The sequence below is a fragment of the Pogoniulus pusillus genome, chromosome 1 (assembly GCF_015220805.1).
Source record: "Pogoniulus pusillus isolate bPogPus1 chromosome 1, bPogPus1.pri, whole genome shotgun sequence".
Classification (NCBI taxonomy): domain Eukaryota; kingdom Metazoa; phylum Chordata; class Aves; order Piciformes; family Lybiidae; genus Pogoniulus; species Pogoniulus pusillus.
The window spans coordinates 25510086-25533532 of record NC_087264.1 but is presented as its reverse complement, the minus strand read 5'-3'; the positions used below and the strand labels follow the sequence as shown (position 1 = coordinate 25533532).

General features: G+C 45.6%; 2 protein-coding genes across 4 annotated transcripts; one reads left to right on the top strand and one right to left on the bottom strand.

Annotated features, from left to right (window-relative positions):
* Window positions 1–740: 740 nt before the first annotated feature.
* On the top strand, window positions 741–12023 carry FAM180B (family with sequence similarity 180 member B). 3 transcript variants are annotated; one of them, XM_064144768.1, is made up of 4 exons: window positions 741–1512; window positions 2968–3047; window positions 3558–3788; window positions 11846–12023. In XM_064144768.1, the coding sequence occupies exons 1-4, from the start codon at window positions 1224–1226 to the stop codon at window positions 11912–11914; spliced, it is 669 nt and encodes a 222-aa protein (XP_064000838.1). In that variant the 5' UTR covers window positions 741–1223; the 3' UTR covers window positions 11915–12023. The 3 variants fall into 3 exon arrangements, with proteins under 3 accessions (XP_064000838.1, XP_064000848.1, XP_064000831.1); XM_064144778.1 differs by lacking the exon at window positions 11846–12023 and adding an exon at window positions 4234–4881; XM_064144761.1 differs by lacking the exon at window positions 11846–12023 and having other exon boundaries at window positions 3558–4881.
* C1QTNF4 (C1q and TNF related 4) lies at window positions 5661–22990 on the bottom strand. Its single transcript, XM_064144727.1, has 2 exons — window positions 22475–22990; window positions 5661–7179 (listed from the first exon to the last, which is right to left on the bottom strand). The coding sequence occupies exon 2, from the start codon at window positions 7172–7174 to the stop codon at window positions 6077–6079; it is 1098 nt and encodes a 365-aa protein (XP_064000797.1). The 5' UTR covers window positions 7175–7179; window positions 22475–22990; the 3' UTR covers window positions 5661–6076.
* Window positions 22991–23447: the final 457 nt, after the last annotated feature.

Here is a 23447-nt window from a genome sequence, read left to right as displayed (position 1 = left end):
TAAATCCTTGTTTTGGTTTGGTTTTAATTTATTTCAGGCCACTGTGGCTGGCATTGTTTGAGATGTGACTCAGGCAGTGTCCTCCAGTTAAAGTTAATATAATTTGCCACTCACCTCAAAAGTTACAGCTCTATGGGAAAGAGGAAAGAAAAGGGAACACAGATGAGCAGAATACAACTCTTAGTTCCACTTTGGATCTGCCATCAATTGAGCTGATTGAATTGGAAATGCTCTTCCTTCACCATCTTCCACAGCTGGTTCTGTTTCCTGTTGCAGTGGCTCTTTTCACGTGCAGATTCCTATTGCACAACAGAGAAGAGTTTCTGGCACCATTTCTGTTACTGTGAAAGTTCTTTTTACAGCACATTTCCCCCCACATTCTCCCTCCCCCCCTCCCAGGTTGCTTGAGGCACCGTGCCAAGACTCATGGTCCATGTATCATAAACAAGAGCTGTTTCCCAGTGCAGTGAGTCAGAAGACTGGTGGCAGCAGGAACAGAAGGAAAGCTGCTATTTGGACTTAATGTCTGTGCGGAGGGAGAATTCAATTGATGTGACATGAAGAAATGTTGGACACAGTGCCCTGTGTAACAGTGGAGGTTACAGTCAGTGCTTCACTCCAATGTCCCGTAAGGTCATTGTCCTCACCTTCAGTAACTCGAACTTCACCTTCCCTGGGAGCTATATATGTCTTCCTTCCCTTCTTTCCTCAGTCTTCCTCTCCTCATCTTCCTCCTCTAAGCACCTGCTAGACAGACCCAAGCTGGGGACTGCTATGTCCCCATGTACTGATACTCATTGTCATGCAGAAGTCTTGTCACAGGAGAGGACAATGAGCCAGCCTGGCTGACACTGATGTTTCCTAGAACCATATAACAAGTTCTCCCTCTGGGAGGTTTGATACAGAACTGAACAAGTGACATCTCTTCTGCCTGCTTGTGTATCTTGGCAGCTGCTGCCCCTCCATGAGTCTGTGCAGACTGCTGGCCTTATCTTTTTGTGATGTTTCAGGATTGTTTGCAGATTTTCAAACTCAGGAAAGCTGGAAACAAAGCCAAGGAGCTGAGCAGAAATGTGGAGGTATGATGGAGGTGCTGTGTGAAAACAGGGGACTAGGAGGTTCTCTCTTCTCCAGAGGCAGTCCCGTGTAGTGAAATTTCATGCAAGTAATAGCTTCCCCTAACAAACTGCAACACAACATCATTTTTTGGAAATGAAGCTTAAATGATTCTGCCAAAAACTTCACAGCAGTCTTCCAAGTTTCCAAAATATGATGGAAAATATCCTTCAGGGTCAGCAAACAGAAACACAGAAAAGTGGACTGGGTCCAAGAGAGGCTGCTGGGACCAGAAGCAGCGAGGGCAGACACTGCAGCAGGGACAGACGTGGCAGCAAACAGCTCTGGTATCCCACAGGCAGGGCTCAAGGCAAGGTGGCCGGGCTGCCATGGCCAGGGCACGGCTCGGCAACTGGCTGATCCTCTGCATGCTTGCTGGCTCCCAGAGGCTGACAGGTAGGATGCGCACCTGCTAGTGCTGAGCTTGGCACAAGTCCCTGCATTGCCAGCAGCAGACTTCTGCTGCTTCCGCTCTGGTCTACAGCGCCTGCTTGCTGTGCTGGCAGGGAGTGAGCTTGAGTTCCAGCAGGGGCTGTCTGCTGTGGGAGGCAGTTGTACCTACTCAGAAGATATAGATGTGATGCTGGTTTTAGAAGCAGAGGGAGGGTTTTCTTGAGTCCCTCTTGAAAAAAATCTGCTCCTGCAATATGGTTGTGTATTTTCCAGCTGCTTTTTGGGAGAAACCCCCCATCCTGTTGAATGGCTAAATAAGTAAGGGGCAATTTTCCCGTCTCCAGAGAATACTGACATTGTTTTTTCAATACATTATTTGTTATGCTTTGCTTGGCTTTTGTTTTACTCAAAAATCTAACACTACATATATTTATGGGGTGGTTACTCACCACAGCACTTGTTTGGCAGCTGTTCAACAAATGCACTGACTTTGCAGCTGACCAGATATCTCAGTAGAGAGCTGGAGGGTTAGCAAAGAGAAGCGCAGCACAGACATATTCAGACCATGCAGCATTTTTACCTGAGCTGAAAGCCTTGCTGGCACATCTATGGGGGAAAAGGAAAGAGCAGCTTTATACCTGTGCACATACCAGGGGCACAGCTGGCTTGGACCAGTGTGCTTGCAGCTGTGTGGAGAAACCCCTCAGCAGCCTCTGTGTGTGGGGGATTGGCAGTGAGAGTTTTCAAGGCAGCTCAGGCATCACTCTGAGAAGTTTTAATCAAGGATGGAAAGCCAGAGATGGGGCTTGGCAGTAGTCATCACACATACAGTGTTAAATCTTTTTCCTACTTTTCTGAAGCACCTGCTGACCTTGCCTCTGGAGCACTCAACAGAAAGTCTCCCTCTTTTTTATTAAAAAAAAAAAAGCCTTCATACCTAAAATTAATTTTAAAAGAAGTGTCAGAGAACTTATTATTTACACAAGCTTTTTCCATTTCATGTTTTCTGACCTGAAGGATGAGTCTGTAAGAAGGAAGGAGGGTCTTGGCTACATGGCTATGCTGACCAACACAGAGAATGGAGGGGTGCAGTCTCTCCTTCATGAGGAAGCTGCAAAAAAACAGCAACCCACCAAATCCCTCAATTCAAGCCCATCCATGTTCGGCATGAGGGGCTTCCCTGATGCCTGTTAGAGCAACAGCCTTTGCTCCTTCACACTTCAGCTCAGGACTAAGGGCTACCGTATCTAAAACTGACACTTGCATCCCTTAACCACTTCTGTATCTCTTAAAAAGCTTGTTTTGCCTACCAAAAATCCCGTGGTCAGCATCTGTCATGTTTGGCAAGCTGTGAGTGGCAGCTCACAAATACCAAAGATGTTATTAAGAACCAAATGACAAGAATAAACAGGAAGGGCTATGGTCTTGTGCTATCAAACTCTGCCTGATGTTTTCCAGATGAACATCCTCACGGAAGGGACAGTGCCAACACCCGTACACACCATCATGGCCCAGAGGACGCTGACATCATGTTAGAGGTCTCTGCAGTGTTGGGGCCTGTGGGCCAAAGCACTGTGAACAGCCACACTCCCATGTGCTTGCACATAAAAACTCACGTGTTTTGCCTGTTCTCATCCCTGCCGAGTTTTGGGAGTGCCTGGAAAACACCTTGGTGGTGCCTCAATTGTGTTTCTGCTCCCTCCAACTGCAGGGTGCACCTGAAAGGTGCTCTGCCGCCTCCATGGCATGTCACACCCCTCAGCCATGGCAGCCTGGCTAGGGAGCTGCTGCAAGTGGAACTGCAGCAGGAGAGGCAGGGTGGGAGGTGAGAGTGGAGCAGTCCTATGGGAAAACTGAGGCGTGGGGCCGGTCAGAACAGGAGTGTGGGGCTGGTGCAGAGGCAGACGGAGCAGGACTAGGTGAGCCGTGGGCAGCAGGTCAGGGAGTAGCCCAAGATCTGGCAGTGCTGCATGTGGCTTCACAGCTCGGTTGTCACTGTCAGAGGTTTGTGGCAGGCTTCCCGTGCACGTGCTGCTCTTCTCTTCCAGATGCTCTGGGGAGGCCTGGATGTGCAGGCCAACGGGACCAGCCGGCTGTGGGATGAGGAGCTGGCCTCCCTGCGCCCGGCGCGGCGGCTCCTGCACATTCTAGAGGATGAAGTTCCCAAAACGCCGCCAGAGGTGGAACAGCATCTGAGATACTACTCCCTGACAGATAGCCCCTTGCTTGCACTGGAGTTTCACCGCCTTCTTCTCACCGGTGTTTACTGTGCCTACCAGGTTCGCTCTGTGCAGGGTTTGGATAAAAATCTCTGGATTAGTTTTTTCTCTCAGTTGGTTGATGAAATCTTTCGTGACCTGTGCAAGGGGCTCTGCCCTGCAAATACCACCCTCCTCCTGGCCTCCTGGCCCTGGAAGGAGAAGCCTTTGCATTTAGCATCCCTGAAACATTTCTATCGTTCTAATGTGGCCAGGACCAAGAGAGACACTTAACAAGGGCAGCTGCTGCAGGGAAGGACACACCTGACTGCAGCTGCATCCCTGGTTATTTGGGATGCTTTCCACGTTATCCAGAACTCTGTACAAATACATCATCACTTCCCGTCCCACCTTCTGCATTGCACTAGTGACCTTCTAAGGTTACTCAAGCTTTTATTTTTAGACAAAATAGGGCAAAACTATAAAATATGCTTGACCCTTTATTGGTTTTATTCCTGTTTCTCAGGCAGGCTGTGCTGAAGGGGGCAGTGCTGCTCAGATGTTCTCTATTGCCAACCCTTAACTGGGGAGAAGCTCTGGCAGATTTTCCCAGGCTGATACACTGGTGTCCTAGCTGACTTCATTTTAGACAACTCAGCCCAGCTTCCTTTGTGTTCCTACCAAATGCAGGTTCTTGTCTCCTCTCTAGTAACCAGCTAAGCAGATTTCGTTGTGTTTCATGATATAGGTCACATTTTATTTTGGCTTTCTGCTCATGTGGCATCACATTTTATGTGTCCATAGTAATTTCCACCTCATGTCTTCATTCTTCTTTAAAAAGACAGCTTGAAAATGTATGTATTCCGTGAAGTTCTCAAGTATTTGCATATCATATTTACAGATGTGCACTGCTTTGTGCCCATTATCACTTTGGAATATACTTCCACAAATCTCATTTAAATTCCTAGGCATTGTGACCTAGTTATTTCCTCAGCAGCTTTTACCTCTTCTATGAAGTTCTTTCGTACAGCTATGGCACTTTATGAGTCAAACGTAATAAACACACACTCTTTACCCTCAAAATCAGATTTAGGATTATTTGAGAGAAAGAGATCATTAGCCTTTCACTCTCTTACATATTGGATTGTAGAATTAAATAAATGTGATTATCTAGTTGGGAAGGTGTTGATTTTTGTTTTGTTTCTACTAGCCTTCCCACTGCCACTTACAGGGACATTAAATATGAACATTCATAGCATGTGCTTAGATGATGGGATCCATAATGCCCTTTCTATGAATACAGTCCTAATTTTCCATGTTCAGACAGGAAAGCATGTGTGACTTTCAAAGTGGGAGCTGCAAGCATTTGACCTAGTTCATATTTTTCTAAGCTGTCATTGTCCAACAGATGAGAAGTGGTGAGGCGGAGATAAGAAACCTGGAAGCAAGGTGCCACAGAGAATGGTTTTAGAGGTCAGGTCAGGGCTGTGACAGAAGCTAGATTTACATAGTTCATGAAGGAGCTGGCCTGGTGCTTGTATTTGTTGGTTTGTTTGGTTGGTTTTCCCCAAAGGCTGTAGGAATGAAGATGAGCACTTTATTTGAAGTGTAAATCCTGGCAAATAAGTGTTACACCTAATGTTCTTCTATCCTCCCACTGCTTTTTTTACACACCTCCAATCTCCACTCTTCAACCTTTTCCCAAATATGTTTCCAGCGTTTGATATCTAGGACAGCTATAGAGTGACAGAAGCAGGGATGCTGCAGACAAGCCCCATTCCTCATAAGAAGTACCAACAGTGCACCCACAACAATGACAAGAGTGTGGACACACAGATTGACTCTATCACACAGTGCAGCTCCTCCTAACACACTTCCTGTCCTGAGCTGGAATCTGAGCCAGTGAGAAGCACACAAGTTTCACAAGTAACCACAAATTCCAGTCTGAGAAAATTCTACATTTTTTGTGGGTTTATTACATTCATTTCCATTACATTTATTCCCTCCCCACATACACAAGGAAAGTAATCACATCCTTTGTTCTCCAGGTGCTGGGGATCTGCAGTCACACTGCTGCAGTGTTCTCTGATCCTCAGCATCCACTTCATTACAGCACCCCACCCCTGCCCCGAAACTACCTCATGCTTTACGTTGAAATCAAACACCAACACAGGACAGGCACAGACAACCAGTAAGGACCATTCTAGGGATTAACAGCAGACACAGCAGTGGCCTTGCAAACAGGGCACAAGCGTGTAGCATAGGGACAACACTGGACACATGAGAGCATGCTCAGAGGGTGATATTCAAAGAGGAGCTGTACCCAAGTTCATGGCACCTTGGCTCTTACGCTCCTTTCAGGTCTGCATTTAATTATTTGACCCTTGGGGTGAGGTGGCACCCGGAAGCCACTTTGACTGAGCCTCTGGGTAGATCAGAAAGCCTGTGAAGGTGATGTACTTGCCATGGTTGCTGTAGGCACCATAGCCATCATGCTGATGGCTGTAGAGCCAGATGGTGTCCCCATACTGCAGAGGCAGCATGATACTCTGGCTCTGCATCTCTCGCCTTTTGGAGTGGTTGTCATCATAGATCATGGCCTGCACCTCATTGTGGTTCTTCATAAGCTTCACTGACATAGTCTTAAAGGGCATTTTGCCAATGGTGAAGGAGAAATAGTATGCACCAGGTATACGGCAGGTGAAGATGCCAGTGGAGGAATTGAAATCTTTTCCAATGTTCACAAACTCTGTGTCAAATGTGATTGGTTCATGCAGGGTTTGCTTGTCATCTGTGCCCAGGAGGCTTTGTGAGCGGGCAACAGAAAACGCAGAGCGAGGGTCTTGCTCCCTCCTTGGCTGATCAGATAACATGTGTCGCTGTGAAGCTTCGTTCTGCTCTCCGGGAAGCTGCTGAGCAGTGTGATGGTGCGGCCCCAGCTCTTGAGGGCTAAGAGCATTATGGAAGAAGGCAGAAGTGTCTGGATAGATCAGGTAGCCATTGAAAGTTGTATAGGGGCCCACATTGCTGTAAAGAGCATACTTGGGATCTCCATGTAGACGCAGCCAAACAGTGTCACCATAGTCGAGCTGCAGCATGGCACTCTGGCTAGCTACCTTCCTCTCCTTGCGGTGATGTTCATCGTACACAATCACTTGCACCTCATTCTTGTTTCTCATCAGCATGACAGACAAGTTTTTCTTTGGGTATTTCCCAACAGTGAAGGAGAAGTAGTAGGCTCCTGGAATCCGACAGCGGAATAATCCTGTCTTGGGATCAAAGTCATTGCCAATGTTCACATACACTTTGTCAAAGGTAATGACCATCTCAGAGCTTCCTTCCATGCTGCTGGTTCTGGCCACAGAGAAAGCAGAACGAAATTCAGTATTGGTGTCTGCTGGGAAGCCATCTGTAGGAAGGAAAACCATGCAGCAAAGGAAGACAAACATGATCTGAACCTTCATCATTGTATCTGAAAGGAAAAAGAAGCGTATTTTAGCAGCAATCCCATTAATTTCCAGTTGATACTCCATCTGAAACCCAGACTGAAATCTGGCTACATTGACAGGAAGGTCTATGTCCAAATACTAGAAGTTTCCAGTGCATTCTCTGATCAGTGTACAAGATTATACTTCAGTTCTGGTCCCAGCACCATTTTGGTATTTCCTAGCACAAGCCAGACCTTTTTTTCCCTGTACTCACTGGAAGAAAAAGAATCTTCTCTGAGAGCCTGGCTATCCTACAGCTTGTCTGCAAAGCACTTTGCTGCTCACGGTGCAGAAAAGTCCCAGAGAATGCTGAGGCTTCGCCAGAACTTCTTTTTGTGGTGATTTTATTCGCAAGACCAAGGACGAAACAAAGCCCTACACAGACCCTGCATTATATACTTCTGAGATCCGACGAACGGCAGGGAGCAGGAGACACATACTCTGGAGATTCCCATGCAGGTGCCATTGCCTAGCACTGCACTAGCTGGTTCATGGGAGCTGGGAGCTGGAAACTGAGAGCCAGATAGATTGGTGGACCCCATTATTCAGACAGACTTCACCATGAATCTGTGAAGAGTGTAAAGAAACTAGAAGAAGGGGGAAGGTCTAAGGAAGGAAGGAAGACAACCAAGACAATCAGTGAAATGAAAAATAGAGTGAAGACAAAAGATAAATAAAAGGCAAGTCTCCCAGAGTTCAGAATCCCTAAGAGAGAACCAAGATAGCAAACCCAGGAGAACAGCTCCCTATTTGGATAATAGACCAAAGAGAAAAGATTTTTTTTTGACCCTTAGAGGAATAAGTTTGAGCTAATGGGATTTTCTGCTTCTAGCTTCTGTGATTTGTTTTTTCTTTGGGCTGAGGCCAAAGCTCATCTATTAGTGCTTTCAGGCTGAAAACAAAACTGCCAGTCATTCCAGTGAGCAGCTTCTCTCTCCGTCACCTCTCTGTGCTTATTAAAATATCATTCAGGCTGGGAGGCGACTGCCTGGTTTGCAGTCTGCTCCATCTGTCACCTCAGAACTGGGGCCTTGCCAGCCTGCAAACAATGAATTCACAGACCAGCAGAGCAGGAGCAAAGCATGCAGCTCATTGCAGGAAGGGGTGAAGACAAACCCCATATTAAAAGGGATGAAGGGGTAAATATGTGCCTAGTAATTGGAGCAAAGCAGATGGAATCTGCACAGACTGTGAGGTGGCAATGGGATCCTGTTTTGGCCAGGTGTGATACCTAGAATCACTCAGCAGCAGGAATTCAACTTGGCCCACAGTCCCTGCTCCTTCAGTCTTGAGAATAAAACTGAAATCTGAAATGCATCTCTAATAAATATGAACCTGAGAACAAATTAGATTCTCAGTTACATCAAAGTGACACATTAGCAAAGACAAAAAGAAGTATCTATCCACATCTTAATTTTGTATTGGATCACTCCTCCCACAAACAACTCAATGTTCTCCTCCATGTCCTTGAATTCTAAATGTCTTTTCTGGCTTAGCCTGCTTCTCCTGAGCACACCCATGGGACACCATGGGCTGCACTGAAGGATGCTGAGAGAGTTGACTGACGTCTGAGGTTGCAGGTGACGCCAAAACCTAGTGAGTGTTCAGTGCTGTCCCTGCTTTCAGCAGGAGGTCACACTATAGACCTCTAAAGCCATGATTCCTGGTTCTGTAATAGATTTCCAAAACTTCTCACAGCTGAAACTTCACTCACTACTAACCCCAGCAATGACTCTTAAATGGAATGAACAAGCTAAGGGCAGATCTGATGGACATTTTCAATGGTACTACTAAACCATAGCTAATTGCCATGCATACTGCCTTTGTTTTTTCCCTTATTTTGCCATTTAGTTTGTGAGCTCCTTAGAGCAAAAGCTTTCTCACTTCCCATGTCTGTGTGCTATTTGACCATTGCTGCCATTTAAACAACACTAATAGGTCTAATATCCATCACGAACTAAATCCCAAACTATCACACTGAGAGCTCAGCCTCTGCTTCAGCAGTAGGAGTTCTGCAGAGTGCTACACCTAGCATATTAGGCTCATTTCAACTTTCAGCATAGAAAACCAAGCCCTAAAGGCAAACTTTTAAGGACAGTTAGACGTTTCCAATTCATACTCATTGACTGTTATTCTGAAGATCACCATAGTGTGGCCACATGGAGAACCAGGATGACTGTGACATGGCTGCATGCCCTGGAGACAAAAAATGACAGGACAGAGATTGGCAGTTGTGTTTTCAGCTGCACTAACCAGCCTGGTTCTAAAGCACTGCCTGTGCTGCAGGTCTTGATCAGCATATCTGAGAGCAAGCCTGTCACTGCTGGCCAAAACAACACAAAAAGGCAAAACATTTTAATAAACTCCATAGAGAATCTGACTTCAAGTTCCTTCAAATGACCACTACCACTGTTTCTGCCCCAAAGCTGATTTCTCTGTAATAAAGTCACCTATGAAAGGTTGGAACTCTCAGTTATGGTTGCTGTTGCAGTCTCTTATTTACCATCTCTTCTCAATAACTTACTGGCAGGTCATTTAAATAAGGCAGTTAGTTATGCTGCGTTTCCTTAGCAAGTTGCTTCCTTGACAGCTCCCACTCACCACTTTCAGGACTATTTAGGTTCTCTGTCTTTTAAAAAGAATTTAGAAAGTATCTAATAACTGCTTCTCGCACTAAACCAGTCTAAGAATAGTTTGCCAATCATTAGGAAGACTCAACTAGCTACAGGGCTGCCATAAACAGGCAACTCATGACAGCTCTTGGACTTGAGTATTAGCATTCATATTTACTAATCTGAAAGATAAAGATTCCTTAATTCTCTGTTGCCCATCCAGCAAACGCTTCTGGTGTCCATGTCTGTTACTGGGATAATGTTCTTCTAGCAGGGAGGAGAGAGTACCAGGTTGTCCACCAGACACTGTGATATTAGCCTGGAGTTCATGCAATGGCTTAACCTGCAAAAATACAGTGAGGTGGAAGATGTGGGATAGAGGTACAGGGTGGGACTTCAGAATGGGCCACGTATCACATGCAACAGCTGTGTTATTCTTACCATATCTACAGAGGGATCAGGGCCCTTTGTCCCCTCCTACTCCTTATCGTGATGACACCACAGAAGTAAGTGGTGAAGCTAAGCAGATCCACCAAGGCATGCTGCTGCCTTTGCACTAAGCAGTACCAACAGAGACAGCAGCCCTCCAGGGAAGAAGGCAAGAAACTAATTTTGGAATAGGAGGCACAAAACACACGATGGAGCTAAAAGGTTCTCAAAGGCTCTGACATTAAATTAACGACCTGGAAAGAAGGGGAACAGGAGTTACAAATCTTTTATGAGAAGAAAGAGATAGACTTTAACAAACTCTAATAGCTTTGTGCTTGTTGGAGTGAGTTTTGTGTCCTGGAACAGAATCAAACAATTTACAAAAATACTTCCAGTAAAAGAAAGGTCACCCCATTGCTAGACTTGTAGGCCATATCTTCTTGCAAAACTCACAAGGGTTTTCTTTTCATTCCAAAATATTAATGAGCTAGATTCCCTAGTTTTACCTCAGGCAGGAGTCCTTTCATTTCAGTGGGAGTTTTACCCAAAAGATCACTGAAGAATGAGATACGAAACTAAAGTGAAGCAGTGAAGTTGAATTAACTGCTTGTAAAGGTTCTTAAAATCCTGTAAACTGCAAGAGTAAAGTGCTGTTCTTCCTAGCTCTCACTGTAATATTTAAGGACAGCTGCAGATGTTTCAATTATTTGAATCAGTGGAAGCCTGTGTAATGAACAGCCCTCTTGGACTAGAGTTAGCAAGATTTTTTTTCCCCAGATACTACATACTGTCTGTTCCACTCATCCGATCCAGATTAAGAGCATCAGATAATGATGCAAATGAATCACTTCTTCCAGCATAGAAAAGAAATTAATTACAGCAGATCTTCAAAAGCAAAATCTGTATGAAGATGACTGTGTGAGAAAATCAGAGATTCACTCAGGGTTTTGGCCTTTCTCTGCTCTTGATAAATGTGGGTTTTTTTGAACTCTGGAACAATCCAGGGAGGTACAAAATTGAAGCATACAGGATATTTTTTTGAAACAACAAGCCACCCTTTGAATGCCAGAACTGTATGGCACTAATGCAGAAAGTATTCCATAGAAAACACTGATGTTTTAAAAAACATCTCTGCATTATAATGAATTGGGTAAACTGAGTTGTGACACCAGACAGGAACTACAATTAATGTTCTGCAACCAGCTCAGACCTGTATTCTGTTTCATTGTTAAACACCATGGCTCGGTTTTTCTACCCCAGTTCCTTCCACTGAAAAACCATGATCCCCTATTTGTCAATTTTCTTTCAATCCTTAGTTGTAAGAAGTACTTACAGACATTAAAGGAAATTTCACTAGGATGAGAGTAAGTGTTCCAACTAGACACAGGCTGCACTGGCTTTCCTTCCTCTTTCATACTGCCACTTCTATTTGCATGCCAAATTACTCAGCAGACTGTCAAGGACATCTCTCCTCTCATATCCTTATTGGAATGAAAATAACTGTTAAAAGTAGGTTTGTTTGTCCAGGAACTAACAGGAGCCTGTAGAAGTTGACACACATGCAAGTGCACTGAATAGAAAAGTAATTTTGTCTGTCTATATATTACAGGACTCACAACTTTCATATTACATCTTTCTGCTGAAGATTGCTGCACATGAGACTGTGGAAATATCATAAAGACATACTGGAACCTATGGTACACCCTCAAGGTTTGTTCATTGTACTCTCTGTCCTCAATTTCCTTTCTGTGCTCCTGCACTTAGTATCAGCCAGAATATGGTTTTAATTTAACTGCTGTTAATTTAATTTAACTGTTCAATTTAACTGTTGTGTATGAGCCCAATCACAAAAAGGAACAAGTTTGAGATTTTTATTGCCTATTCTCTTTTCTAGCTGCATAGCCACACCTGCTCCTCCCCCTCACTTGAGTGGGCACAGAATTCTCACTCTTCCTGGAGCTCTGTGCCTGCCGTTGTTGCTTCCAACCTATTCCCCCACTCATTGGAATGCTGCCCTCCAGTCTTTGCTTTAAAACCTACCCACCCGGGCAAAAGCTAGAGGGAATATGCTTGTTCTTGCTGGTTGATTATCAAATCACCAGTAAGGATGAGCCTGTCGAGTCCAGCAGCCATCCTCTAAGGGAAGTAATGGACAGCTGAGTGCCAGCTGGGACAGCATGTCATGGCAACAAAATGCATTTCTGTTTCCTAGGTGTGTCTGAGCTTAGTGACTGCTAAGAGCTGATTCAGCAATGCAACCAAAGACATTCACAGGGTGAGAAACTCTGATCCCCCTTTTTATCACCTCTTATTAACAGACAGCTTCAGAGAGGATGAGATTTTGGTTGATAGATCACCTGTAACACTAGTTTCATTAATGGAAACATAATTGCTTCGTTATTTTTATCTATTGAAGAATAACACACTTAGAGAAAACATCACTCTGGTATTTTCTGAGAGTAGGCTGTGCAAATCCATTTGAAAAAAACCCTGTCCTGGGGCATTTGCCCACAAGAATGCTGCTTTCCTTCCAAGTTTTTATTCTTGTCTTGACAGGTAAGGTAGGAAAGCATGCTGTCTTTTTACATCTGCCATCACACTCAGCAAAAAAACACCTTCATTTCTTCTCACGCCCTGCTGTTTCATTACTGTGAAGATACTCAGAGAACACTGTGAACTGCACTGCAGAGTTGCTCTTCACTGCCAACATGCTGCAACATCTCAATTTGGAAATTCACTCTATAGAGTAGAAGCATTAAGATCTGTGTATCTCTGCTCTGGCATCTTCCTTTCTGCTCTTGCTCCTGCTGGGTCAGGACACCAGCCTGGAGCTGGAGAAATGAGAAGAATCAAGCATCACATGCTCAGCATCAAAGCAGAGCCCAGTATTATTCCAGAACAAAAAATCTGTTCTGCCAAACTCTGCTTGGGGAAAGGAGGTAGCAGTCAAAGCCCACATATGTTAGAATTATAGAATAGTTTATGTTGGAAGTGACCTCAAAGATCATCCAGTTCCAACTCCTCGCCAAAGGTAGGGACGCTTCCCACTAGAGCACATTGCTCAAGGCCTCATCCAACTTGGCCTTGAACACGTCCAAGGAGGGAGCATCCACAACTGTGCCAGTGTCTCATCACTCTCACTGTAAAGAACCCATTCCTAATGTCTAGTTTAAATCTCCCCTCTTCCAAGATAAACCCATTACTCCTCATCCTGTCATTACAAGACCTCGTAAATAGTCCCTCCCCAGTTTTCTTTTAGGCCCCCTTCAGATACTGGAAGGCCACTATAAAGTTTCCTCAAAACCTTATTTTCTCCAGGCTGAAGAGCCCCAACTCTCTCAGCCTGTCCTCATAGCAGAGCTGCTCCAGCCCTCTGAGCATCTTGGTGGCCTCTTCTGGACTCACTCCAACAGTTCCATGTCCTTATTGTGTTGGGGGCTCCAGAACTGCACACAGTACTCCAGGTGGGGTCTGAGGTGAGCAGAAAAAAGGGGGAGAATCCCCTCCCTTGCCCTGCTAGCCATGCTTTTCTTGATGCAGTCCAGGACACGGTTGCTGTCTGGGTTGCACTCACACTGCCAGCTCATGTTGAGCTTTTCATCAACCCAGACTCCCAGGTCCTTTTCCTCAGGGCTGCTCTCAGCATTCGCCACACAGCCTGGAGTTGTGCTGGGATTGTGCCAACCCAGGTGCAGGACCTTCCTTACGCTTGGCCTTGTTGGATGTCATGAGGTTGGCCTGGGCCCACCTCTCCAGCCTGTCCAGGTCCCTCTGGATGGCATCCTAGCAAGTCAACTGTATTAATAAGTCTTTTTTCTGGTCCTGTTCTCTAGCTGTTGAACATGACAAGTCCATTGCAACCACACCCATGAATTGGCAGTCAGATCAAGAAGCAGTCACTTAACCAGTAATTATTGCATGTGACCACCCCCACTTTTGTCATCAGCCAGTCTCTTGAGACCCAGATTTTCCCCGTGGTGGCATAGAAGTTCTTGATTAACAATGAACCTCTACAACACACACAGTGCTCTCTTAGTTAGTTTTCATGAATCAAGTTTATCAAATACTCACCTCAACAGCATTCTTTAGCTCCACAGATACACAGCTAAAAGCAGCAAAGCAAGTCAGCAAAGTTAGCCATTGGCATGTGTGTTAAGGCTGACCCTTCATGATCAGCAGTGTGCACTTCCTTATTCCTAGTGGCCATCCCTTCCAAGTCCCTTGTAAAGGCTCTCATGAATGCCAATAGACAGCTGCAGCCTGGGCCCCTTCAATTTTGTAGCCATTTCACTAACAATTATTCCTGACAGGGCTATAGCTGGTGCAAATGACACCATCAAGGCTGTGTGTCGGTAGCTGGTGTCTTCAGGAAAACCCCAGTTTCTGCCTCCACTTTTCAAACTCTGAGCATATTTTGGCCGATGGATTTAGTTAGTTGTCATCTTCTTCAACAGGGAGTGACACACTTTCTCCCTTAAACCTTGGACAAATTAAGTTTTCACAGCTGTGCTTTTGAACTTGGATTTTTCTGTGACATCTGACACAGGTGTGCTGCTGCCCACGAGGCAGAGTTCAGTGCCCTGGCTGGAGGCACAGAGAGGAGCATTTGCTGAACAACCTGCTCAGTGCACATAGTTTTTTACAGAGTTTCCCCATATCTGCTCTCTGGCTTTATGTTCTTTCCAGCGTTAAAAAAAAAGCCGGTCCCTGCCTAATGGCAGGAAAAATGCTTGTGTGAGTATTTCTGTCAAACTCCATCTGCACTGGGAAGCTGCTGGTAAAAGGCTTTGGAATTACCATCAGAAAGCGCTGCTGGACACTACTGTTCACTCATCAGCTCCTCATTCAGTGAGAAAGTGCTCAGAGCCTGTCAAGTGTTCACAGATTCCAGGCTCATCTGCGTGACCAGCCACTTTCCTCCTAAGCAAAATTGCCTTTGACAGCTTGAAGCTGCTGCCTCTGATTTGTGCTTATAGGAAAAGAATTTTCCTAAATTACTGAAATAATGACTGCAGGAACCCACTGTCAGGTTTTACATAACTTTTAGACCCTAACTGGACATAACACAAAAGGGGGGAAAAAAAGGAATTAAGATGAAAGACATGGCTGTTATGAAGACTGGGATGCAGTGCCTGTATTGAAAGCAGGATTGGCTATGGCTGCCTTGCATTAAATGTGCAGCTCATGCTGACAGAAGGGCCATTTCCAGGAGCTTGCACAATTTCCTCACAACCACACTGATACATGTCACCCACACACCCTGAAACCAAATGTATGCATTCAGTTCACATTTCAAGCCAGTACTCCCTCTACTCAAATTCTTTCTGACCCCTACTTTCCTTCCAGCTATTTCTAGGAACTTTCCTTTTCAGGACAATTATCAGCAGCTCCCAACAGGAGATTACCATCTGTAGAACCCACTCCAGCACGTTCCCTTGTTTTCTGTTCAGCCTTGTCTCAGATTTCCTCCTATAGAAATGCCTCTCCCACCTGCTGCCTCTTCCTACTAAAAAGGAGATTTTTAAGATATCCCTTCACAGAATCACAGAATCACAGATTCTATCTGGTTGGACGAGACCTCAAAGATCACCCATTCCAACCTTCCACCCAGCACTGAAGGGTCAACACTAAACCATGTCAATAAGTGTCAGGTCTATACTCGGCTTAAAACCCCCCAGGGATGGTAACCCCACTACTGTCCTGGGGAGTCCATTCCAGTGTTTAAGAAACCTTCCAGTGAAGAAATATTTCCTAGCACCCAGTCTGAACCTCCACTGGCACAGCTTGAAACCATTTCCTCTAGTTCTGTCTCTTGTCATCAAGAAGAGGCTGTCCCATTCTCGCTCCCACCTCCCTTCAGGTTAGTTGCAGAGATCTATGAGATCTCCCCTCAGCCTCCTCTTCTTCAGACTGAACAACCCCAGTTCCCTCAGAACACTCCTTGTAGGTCATGTTCTCCAGGCTCTTCATGAGCCTCACTGCCCTTCTCTGGACATGCTCCAGCAACTCAGTGTCCTTCCTATAGTGTGGGGCCCAGAACTGAACACAGTACTCAAGGTGTGGCCTCACCAGTGCTGAGCACAGGGGCTGATCACCTCCCTGTCCTTGCTGGCCACCCTGTTTCTAATCCAAGCCAGGATGCCATTGGCTTTCTTGGCCACCTGGCACACTGCTCACTCATGTTCAGTCAATTATCAACCAATACCCCCAGGTCCCTCTCCAAATTGCAGCTTTCCAGACACACATCCCCAGATTTGTAGCTTACTATGGGGATGCTGTGACCCAGGTGGACAACCTGGCACTTGGCCTTGTTGAACTTCCTGCAATTAGCCTTGCCCCAACAGTCTAACCTGTCCAGATCCACTGTAAAGCTTCCCTGCATTCAAGCAGATCAACGCACACACAGAGCTTGGTGTCATCTGCAGCCTTACTGAAGGTGCACTCAATCTCCTCATTCGGATGATTGGTAAAGATATTAAAGAGGGCAGGCCCCAGCAATGCACTCTGGGGAACACCACTAGTGACTGGGGCAGTTTTTCATTGAGTGCAGAGTATATTTACCCAATCTATGTGTTTGTTGCCCTTCCAGAACCACCTTACTCCAAAGCTGAACCTTCTTTAGCATCAGGTCACTGTAACCCTTCACCTGGACACCCTTTCCGTTTCCCAAATACAGACAGTTTCATAAACTCCTGTGAGAAGTAATGCAAGCAAAGGGAAGGATAGGAGTGATGAAATAAACTTGGGCAAACACTAAAAGCTGTGTGAAGCATTGGTCAGTCCTTGGGTGGAAGGGATGTGAATTTACTCTGAAATACCTGGGGCACGCAGTGACCAGCTTTCTAAGCAAATAATTGTATTGTGTTTCCCAAAGCATTTCAAGCACCAATGGGAGATGGGAGCGGAGGAGAAACAATCAGAGCTTTATGCAGTGTCACAGTTTGTGCTCACAGGTTCTAGAGGAACTCAAAACATGAGTATTTCCACCAGTTTATGGATAATTCCAGTGTAAGACTGTTTAAATGTCATCAGAGTATAATCCTAGTATGTTACAGTATACTGAGCAACAGCTCCATGAAAACAGCCTTCTAAAAAAGCGCAGCCTAATCTTCACTTTCTCCTTGTCTTGTTCATTCAGCACAGATTCTTTCCAGCAGCTGCTCCCAGGGAACACCTCCCTTGATAGAAAAAAAAATCCCCTGTTGCCTGGTTGGCATAAAAAACTTTTCCACTCCTCCCAGAGTGGAGGCTCTTCTCTAAGAGCCTTTCTTTTTGTTCAAAAGGAAAGATCTAAAGCTTGGGGAGAGAGAAAAGTCCTTCTCCTTTACAGGATTAAAAAATTCTTTGGTTGGACTCAGAATGTGTTCTGTTCAGGATCTGCAGCGTCCAGAAGAGAGGATCATTGCTTCATTTCTACCTGTCTTCTTACAAAGATCCATCGTTTTTTCACTACCCACTAAGGACTTCTGTTCCATTTATGTTAGACAATCTATGTTAATCCATGAACACTACAGGACCTAGATCTCCAACTCACTGGAGAAATGCCTAAAAACATCAATTGCAGAACTATCCTTTATTTTATTCCTATTCTGAAACCCATCATTTTATTTATCTCTAAAAAGCATTTTTGGAATACAGTCTTCCATTCAAGGAGTAAAATACTGGAAGAGTGTCTATTTTCAGTCTGGATCATTTTGCTAACTGCTACTGCTCATTTGTTTTTCTTCTTCCATATCACTGTTTTCAGTATTCATAGACTCAGTCAAGCATCTACTCCAGGGAAATCACAAAGTCATGTTCTCTATGCCTTCTCCAAAAAGACAAACCCCTTTTAGCCATCTTCTAGTAAGATCTTCCTTTCCTTCAAGTTGTTTTCAGAAAGACTTGCATTATTTTCTTGGTGCTCTGCTACCCTTGGATATCAGACAAACATCAGAGATAGCTTTTATTTCATATACATGAAATGAGAATGTTGCCTTCATAAATGGATCAGAGTGGTCTAGAAGAGAAATTCAGGTTCCAAACAATCCAAGTTTTCTCATGATAGGTTCATTAGCCTAATTTCATTCTTTGTGGATTATTGTCTAACTTGTTCTTAAAATTATGGAGTCTTTACCACTTCCCCAGGACAAATATTCAACAGTTTTTATTATCCCAGGTCCAATAAAATTATTCTTTAAGTATAAAGTAATCTTTCTTCCTGCTACTTCTTGCTTTCAGCTCCATCCACAATAAGTCCAAAGAAAAGATCATTCCCTCTGTTTCTTATCTGCAGATTGTAATATTCCCCTGGCCTTTGGGCTAAATAATTTCAGTTATTTCAATCTCCTTGCAGGCCATGGTTTTTTTTTTTTTTTTTTTGAGCTGTGATAATTCTGACTGCCCTTAGCTGGACTCTGACCAAATGGCATCTGTCTACCTCGGTAATAACCAAACCTTTACACAAGGCTCTTACCTGAGGCTTTAGCAGTGCTGAAGAGAGCAGCAGGATTGCTTTGTGTACCTTCCAGACTGTATGTCTTTTATACATCCTAGCAAGATGTTTGCCTTCATTTTCAGCAGCATGACATTGACTCATGTTCAGCTTGTGATCTATCATAGCACTCAGATTCTTTTCTGCAGAGTTGCAGACCAGTGACTTCCTTCTCTCTTCTGCTTATGCAGTTGATCATTCCTTCCTTACTGTGGCAGGAATGATCCTTATATTCTACCTTACATTTACCCCTAACAAATCTCAACCAATTTCTTTGCTAGCAGTTCTTCCCATTTTCTGGAATAACTTTGAATTCTAGTATTTTCCTCCAGCAGATTTCAAGTCTCACAGTTTTATGCCCCTGGAAAATGTGATATACCCACTACAGGGTACACCCACTAAGGCCACCTAAGAAAAGAGGGAACAGCAGACCCAGGACACACTGACACAGCTATTGCATCAGTTTTAAGCAGCTTGTGGCCTCTCTGAAGGACTAAAGGCACACAGATTATGAGCTCTGAATCTTCTGATATTACTTAAAGATCTTCCTGTTCAGAAAATCATGTTTACACATCTTATAGCTTCCTTCACCTGTTGTATCCCGTGTCTCACCAAACCAAACCAAAACATGTGCAACCATGGTCAAGAATCTCAACTTTTTATATTCAATCACTCACTCTGATGCCATAAATATCTTTTAATATGCGAAATGCACAAAAGCCAGTTCTGTTAGAACCCGCCAGAATACTGAAACAATGCATGAGGGAAGATGTGACCAGTTCTCTTCATAGGCTTAGGGATATATTAGACATGTCATGACTGCTGTAGTCACAGCAGCAGCACACACTGGAAGGGCTACACCAAGGCAGCTGAAATGATTTCCATGGACTAAACATCTCCTTTGCATCTGCCCTTGACCAATGGACTGCAGATGCCTTCCTTCTGAGCCCAAATGCCCACTGTGGTAGTCACAAGCAGGCACATAACAGACAGTAAGCCTTTGTGTACAGAGGAATAAGGATGAGCTAGTATTCCTCCTGATAATGGTGGCTTGAATCTCTCATCCAGCTCTTGTTGCAGTAATCACTACCACAGAATCCTCAGACTACTTGACCCAATATAGAGGGGTCTCCTGGCAGTGTGCAAGAGATGAGGAAGAAACAGGACTCTGTGAATTTGCTTTTATTTCCCAGTGGAGCCCTAGCGATCAGTTACCAGCCTCTGGAGTAGCCACTTACTGTTTGCTCTGGGATCATGTCTTGATACTGGTTGTATCACTTCTGCTGGAAACCTCAGATCTTTGATTATATGCAACAGAAACAAACTCTTTTTTTCCCCCCTAACCTGTCTGGAGGAAGTATGCAACTAGAGAGGCTTTACAGGGACAAGAAAGCACTCAGAAGCAGAAAATGGATTGACAAGAGAGCTGACAGCACTGCAGTCATCTGTTATGGCTTACCTCATCTGAGCATCTGACAAATTTCCTTTCCTACAACAGGAGCAAAGGAAAAGGTTAAGTGAAGCTGGAATGAAAAACAAAGTCCTGACTGTACTTCACATTGGATCTGCTGGGCAATGGGATTTATACTAAGATTCTGTGTGTCAATCAAGAAGTAAGACCTGAAACTTTTAATCTCTGCTGAGGAAAAAACTGAGCCAGTCTTTCAAATATTGCATGATGAACTGTCAAATTGCCAGGTCTTAATGTGTCTCACAGGACAGGATGAAGATCCTTGCCACCCAAGACTAGTCAGAACATCATTTTCCTTAACTGTACACCTCGGAGTGCAATGTACACTTCATACTATGGGCATTCAAAATGATGGGAGAATGGAAGAGTTCAGGAGTAAAAGCTACCAAATCCTAACATCTGACCTCAGATGCTAGTAACAAAGCCTGAAACTTCAGCATGTTTAAGACTTTATCAATTTAAAGTCCTATTATTTGTTCTATTTTCATTCCTTGGAGTCAATGTAGAGGTGAGTATCTCTTGGGAGGAAGACCTTTCTCAGATGAGAATATTGCATTCCAGAGGTGCTCTCCACCTTGGACACTTCCCATCACTATCAGATTAGTCCAGTTCAGCGCTCTCTGCCTGTGGAATGTGAAAACGTTGGCAGAATGACAGCAATCTCTCAGAGGTTCCCTGCATGTTCATCTTCCATAATAGTCCCTTTTCATTTGGTCTTCCTATACTAATAGGAGCACATAGAAAGTTCACACTGTCTTGCTTAGACATATGGTATTTCTTTGTTCATCTAGATTAGTGTTTGATACAAGAGTGAATATTCCAAGGACCAGTGACCAGCAGACAGTCTTTGCTAGGAAACATGTCTGTTAAAAAATTGGAGAATACAGGAGCCATTCTATTCCTACATGACTACAGGTCATGGTATAGTTACCCTATATTTCCATAAGCACAGCTGCTGCCATTGTAGGTCCAACCCAGCCTCCTGCATCTGGAAAATGTGAAGGGTTCTCAGTTATCAACCAGCACTCTCTGGAGAACACAGCACAAGAAAGAGATGATCACATCAATAATTCCAGGTTTTGCCACCAAATTGATGTTTCTGATGTATTTAATTTCTACATCTGCTTCTTCATTCACAAACAGCAAACATCTGCCACACTGACAAATGGTCAGATTTAAATCAATGTCAAGCCAAAGATGGCATGTTCTCTGTAGGGAAATCAAATACACTTTGAAGGTGTCATTTCTTCAAGACAGAAAATATGAAACTTATTTGTAAAGCCTAGTCCATTGATCATTCAATACTGCAAATTATAGCTTTTTGGAGGAGAACAGAAGAAATGTAGAGGGTAATGCTGCCCTCCTGAGAACCCTCATCCTTCCTAGATGTACCTTTTACTGTCATAAATTAACCCTTATGAATGGCTAGACAAGTGAACAGCTGCCATATGCCTAGATAGGACTGCAGCCTCACTGACAAAGTGTTTTGAAGTCTTGTTACACATCATGTCCCTAGAGAAGAGAAACTACATAAGGCTGCAAGAACATCAGAACGAATAACTGAAAACTGGTTCATTCTGTATGTGCGTAAGTGAAAGGGTCACAATAGCTGGCAGCACAGAAATGCACCAAGTGCTTAACAGGAACGTCCTCGGGAGATGCTGACCCACTTCCTTGAGAGCTTTTAAGGAGTGGGTTGAAAAAATGGCTGTGGGATTGCCAAGTATACGGAGATGGATTAAGCTACATTATCTGACAGAAGATTGTGTCTTACAGAATCAGTTGCATATGCTCCTCTTGGGAAAACCCTTAGCACTGAGTTCCCCTAGGAAACTCAAGTAGCGATCCACGAAGGATTAAAGCTATTTCTCAGCTGAGACTCTGCTCCTGTAGGGATCTTCCAGGATGCCCTTCCCGATGACCGGCCCGCGGGAGCTTCTGTACCCTCGGCTCCTCACTAAGCGAGGCCAATATTTCACAGCCCCTCGAAGCCACAGGAACTCTCCCCGTTTAATACTGGCAATGAACGCGGTGAGGCAGGGTAGCTCTGGCTCCCGTTATTGTTCCGTATCCCGGGAGTAGGGAGGGCCGCGGGCTCGGACCCCGCAAAGGGACCGCGTCCGCCGCCTTGAGAACCCTGACATCGTTCCGCCGCCGCCCGGGCACTACTGCGCCGCGCAGGCCAGCCGGGGGCAGGCCCGCACTCAGCCCCGTTCCCATCGCTGTCCTGCTGAGGAGATGCGCTCTGAATCCCCGGCCCGGCCCCACCAGCACCGGCTCCCCTGCAACAGTACCTGCTGCCGCCCCGCGGCGGCGGCTCCGCGATTGGCGGCGGCTCCGCGATTGGCGGCGACTCCGCGGTCGTCGGCGGGTGGCAGCGGCGGCTCCGCGGGTGGCGGCGGCGGACGCCGGTGGCGGTTGTCGGCGCGGGTTTATGCGCGGGGCCGCGGCGCTGCCTGCGCACTGACAGCTCGGGAGCCGCGGGGGCCGGGGCTGGGGGGGTGGGGGAGGGCTCGGGCACCCGGGGCCCCTGCGCCGAATCAGGGACGGGAGGAGGGCTCGGGGGCGGGTGGAGCGGGGCAGGGGAAGGGGACGGCGGGACTCGGAGCCCCTGTCACCGCCGGCAGCAGGTCGGCCTCGGCGAAGCAGGTGGGAGGAAAGAGAGCGGCGACCTGGTGAGGGGCGGGGGGAGACAGCGAGGTTGGGCTCCTCGCTGCCTTCCCCGGAGGAAAAGGCGCGGGAAGCGGGTGTCGTGGGACTGAGCACCTGCCGTTCACCGCGGCGGCGGCGGGGGAAAGCGTCCCGCGCCGCTCCCCTCCCGGGGCAGGCTGCTGGCGGGGCAGGGCTATGTGGAGAAGCAATAGCGTAAGCGAGAGCGCAGGGTGTAACGGAGGAAACGACATTCCGTGGCTGCCCAAGAGGATGGTCACGTCTGACCTCCTGCCCTGGAGATCTGCGGGTCCAAACGCTTGTCTACAGCCCAGCTACATTACCGCATCCAACAAAAGCTTGCACCTCTCTCGAAAGCTTGGCTGGCCTTAGATCATCGCTTAAACAACAAGGCTACTGCTTGCTCCTTTGAAGGTCGGCATTGATTTTCGCTGATAGCAAAATAGCAGGCTTTTCACATTACTTTTCGGTGTTGAAAAGCAAATTTGGGGTTTTGTAAAGCATTTATTGTTATCACTGTAAAATCTAATGTTGACTTCCAGAAAGAAGATGTAAAGATCTGAGTGTTTAACAGACTTTCTAGCTCTCCGACACCGA

Bases quoted from the DNA above. Each gene is read 5' to 3' on its own strand.
- C1QTNF4 (XM_064144727.1), bottom strand. From the start codon at position 7,174: ATGATGAAGGTTCAGATCATGTTTGTCTTCCTTTGCTGCATGGTTTTC.
- FAM180B (XM_064144761.1), top strand. From the start codon at position 1,224: ATGATTCTGCCAAAAACTTCACAGCAGTCTTCCAAGTTTCCAAAATAT. The intron at 1,513-2,967 runs GTAGGATGCGCA...GATGTTTTCCAG, and splicing joins TGGCTCCCAGAGGCTGACAG to ATGAACATCCTCACGGAAGG. The intron at 3,048-3,557 runs GTCTCTGCAGTG...CTTCTCTTCCAG, and splicing joins ACGCTGACATCATGTTAGAG to ATGCTCTGGGGAGGCCTGGA.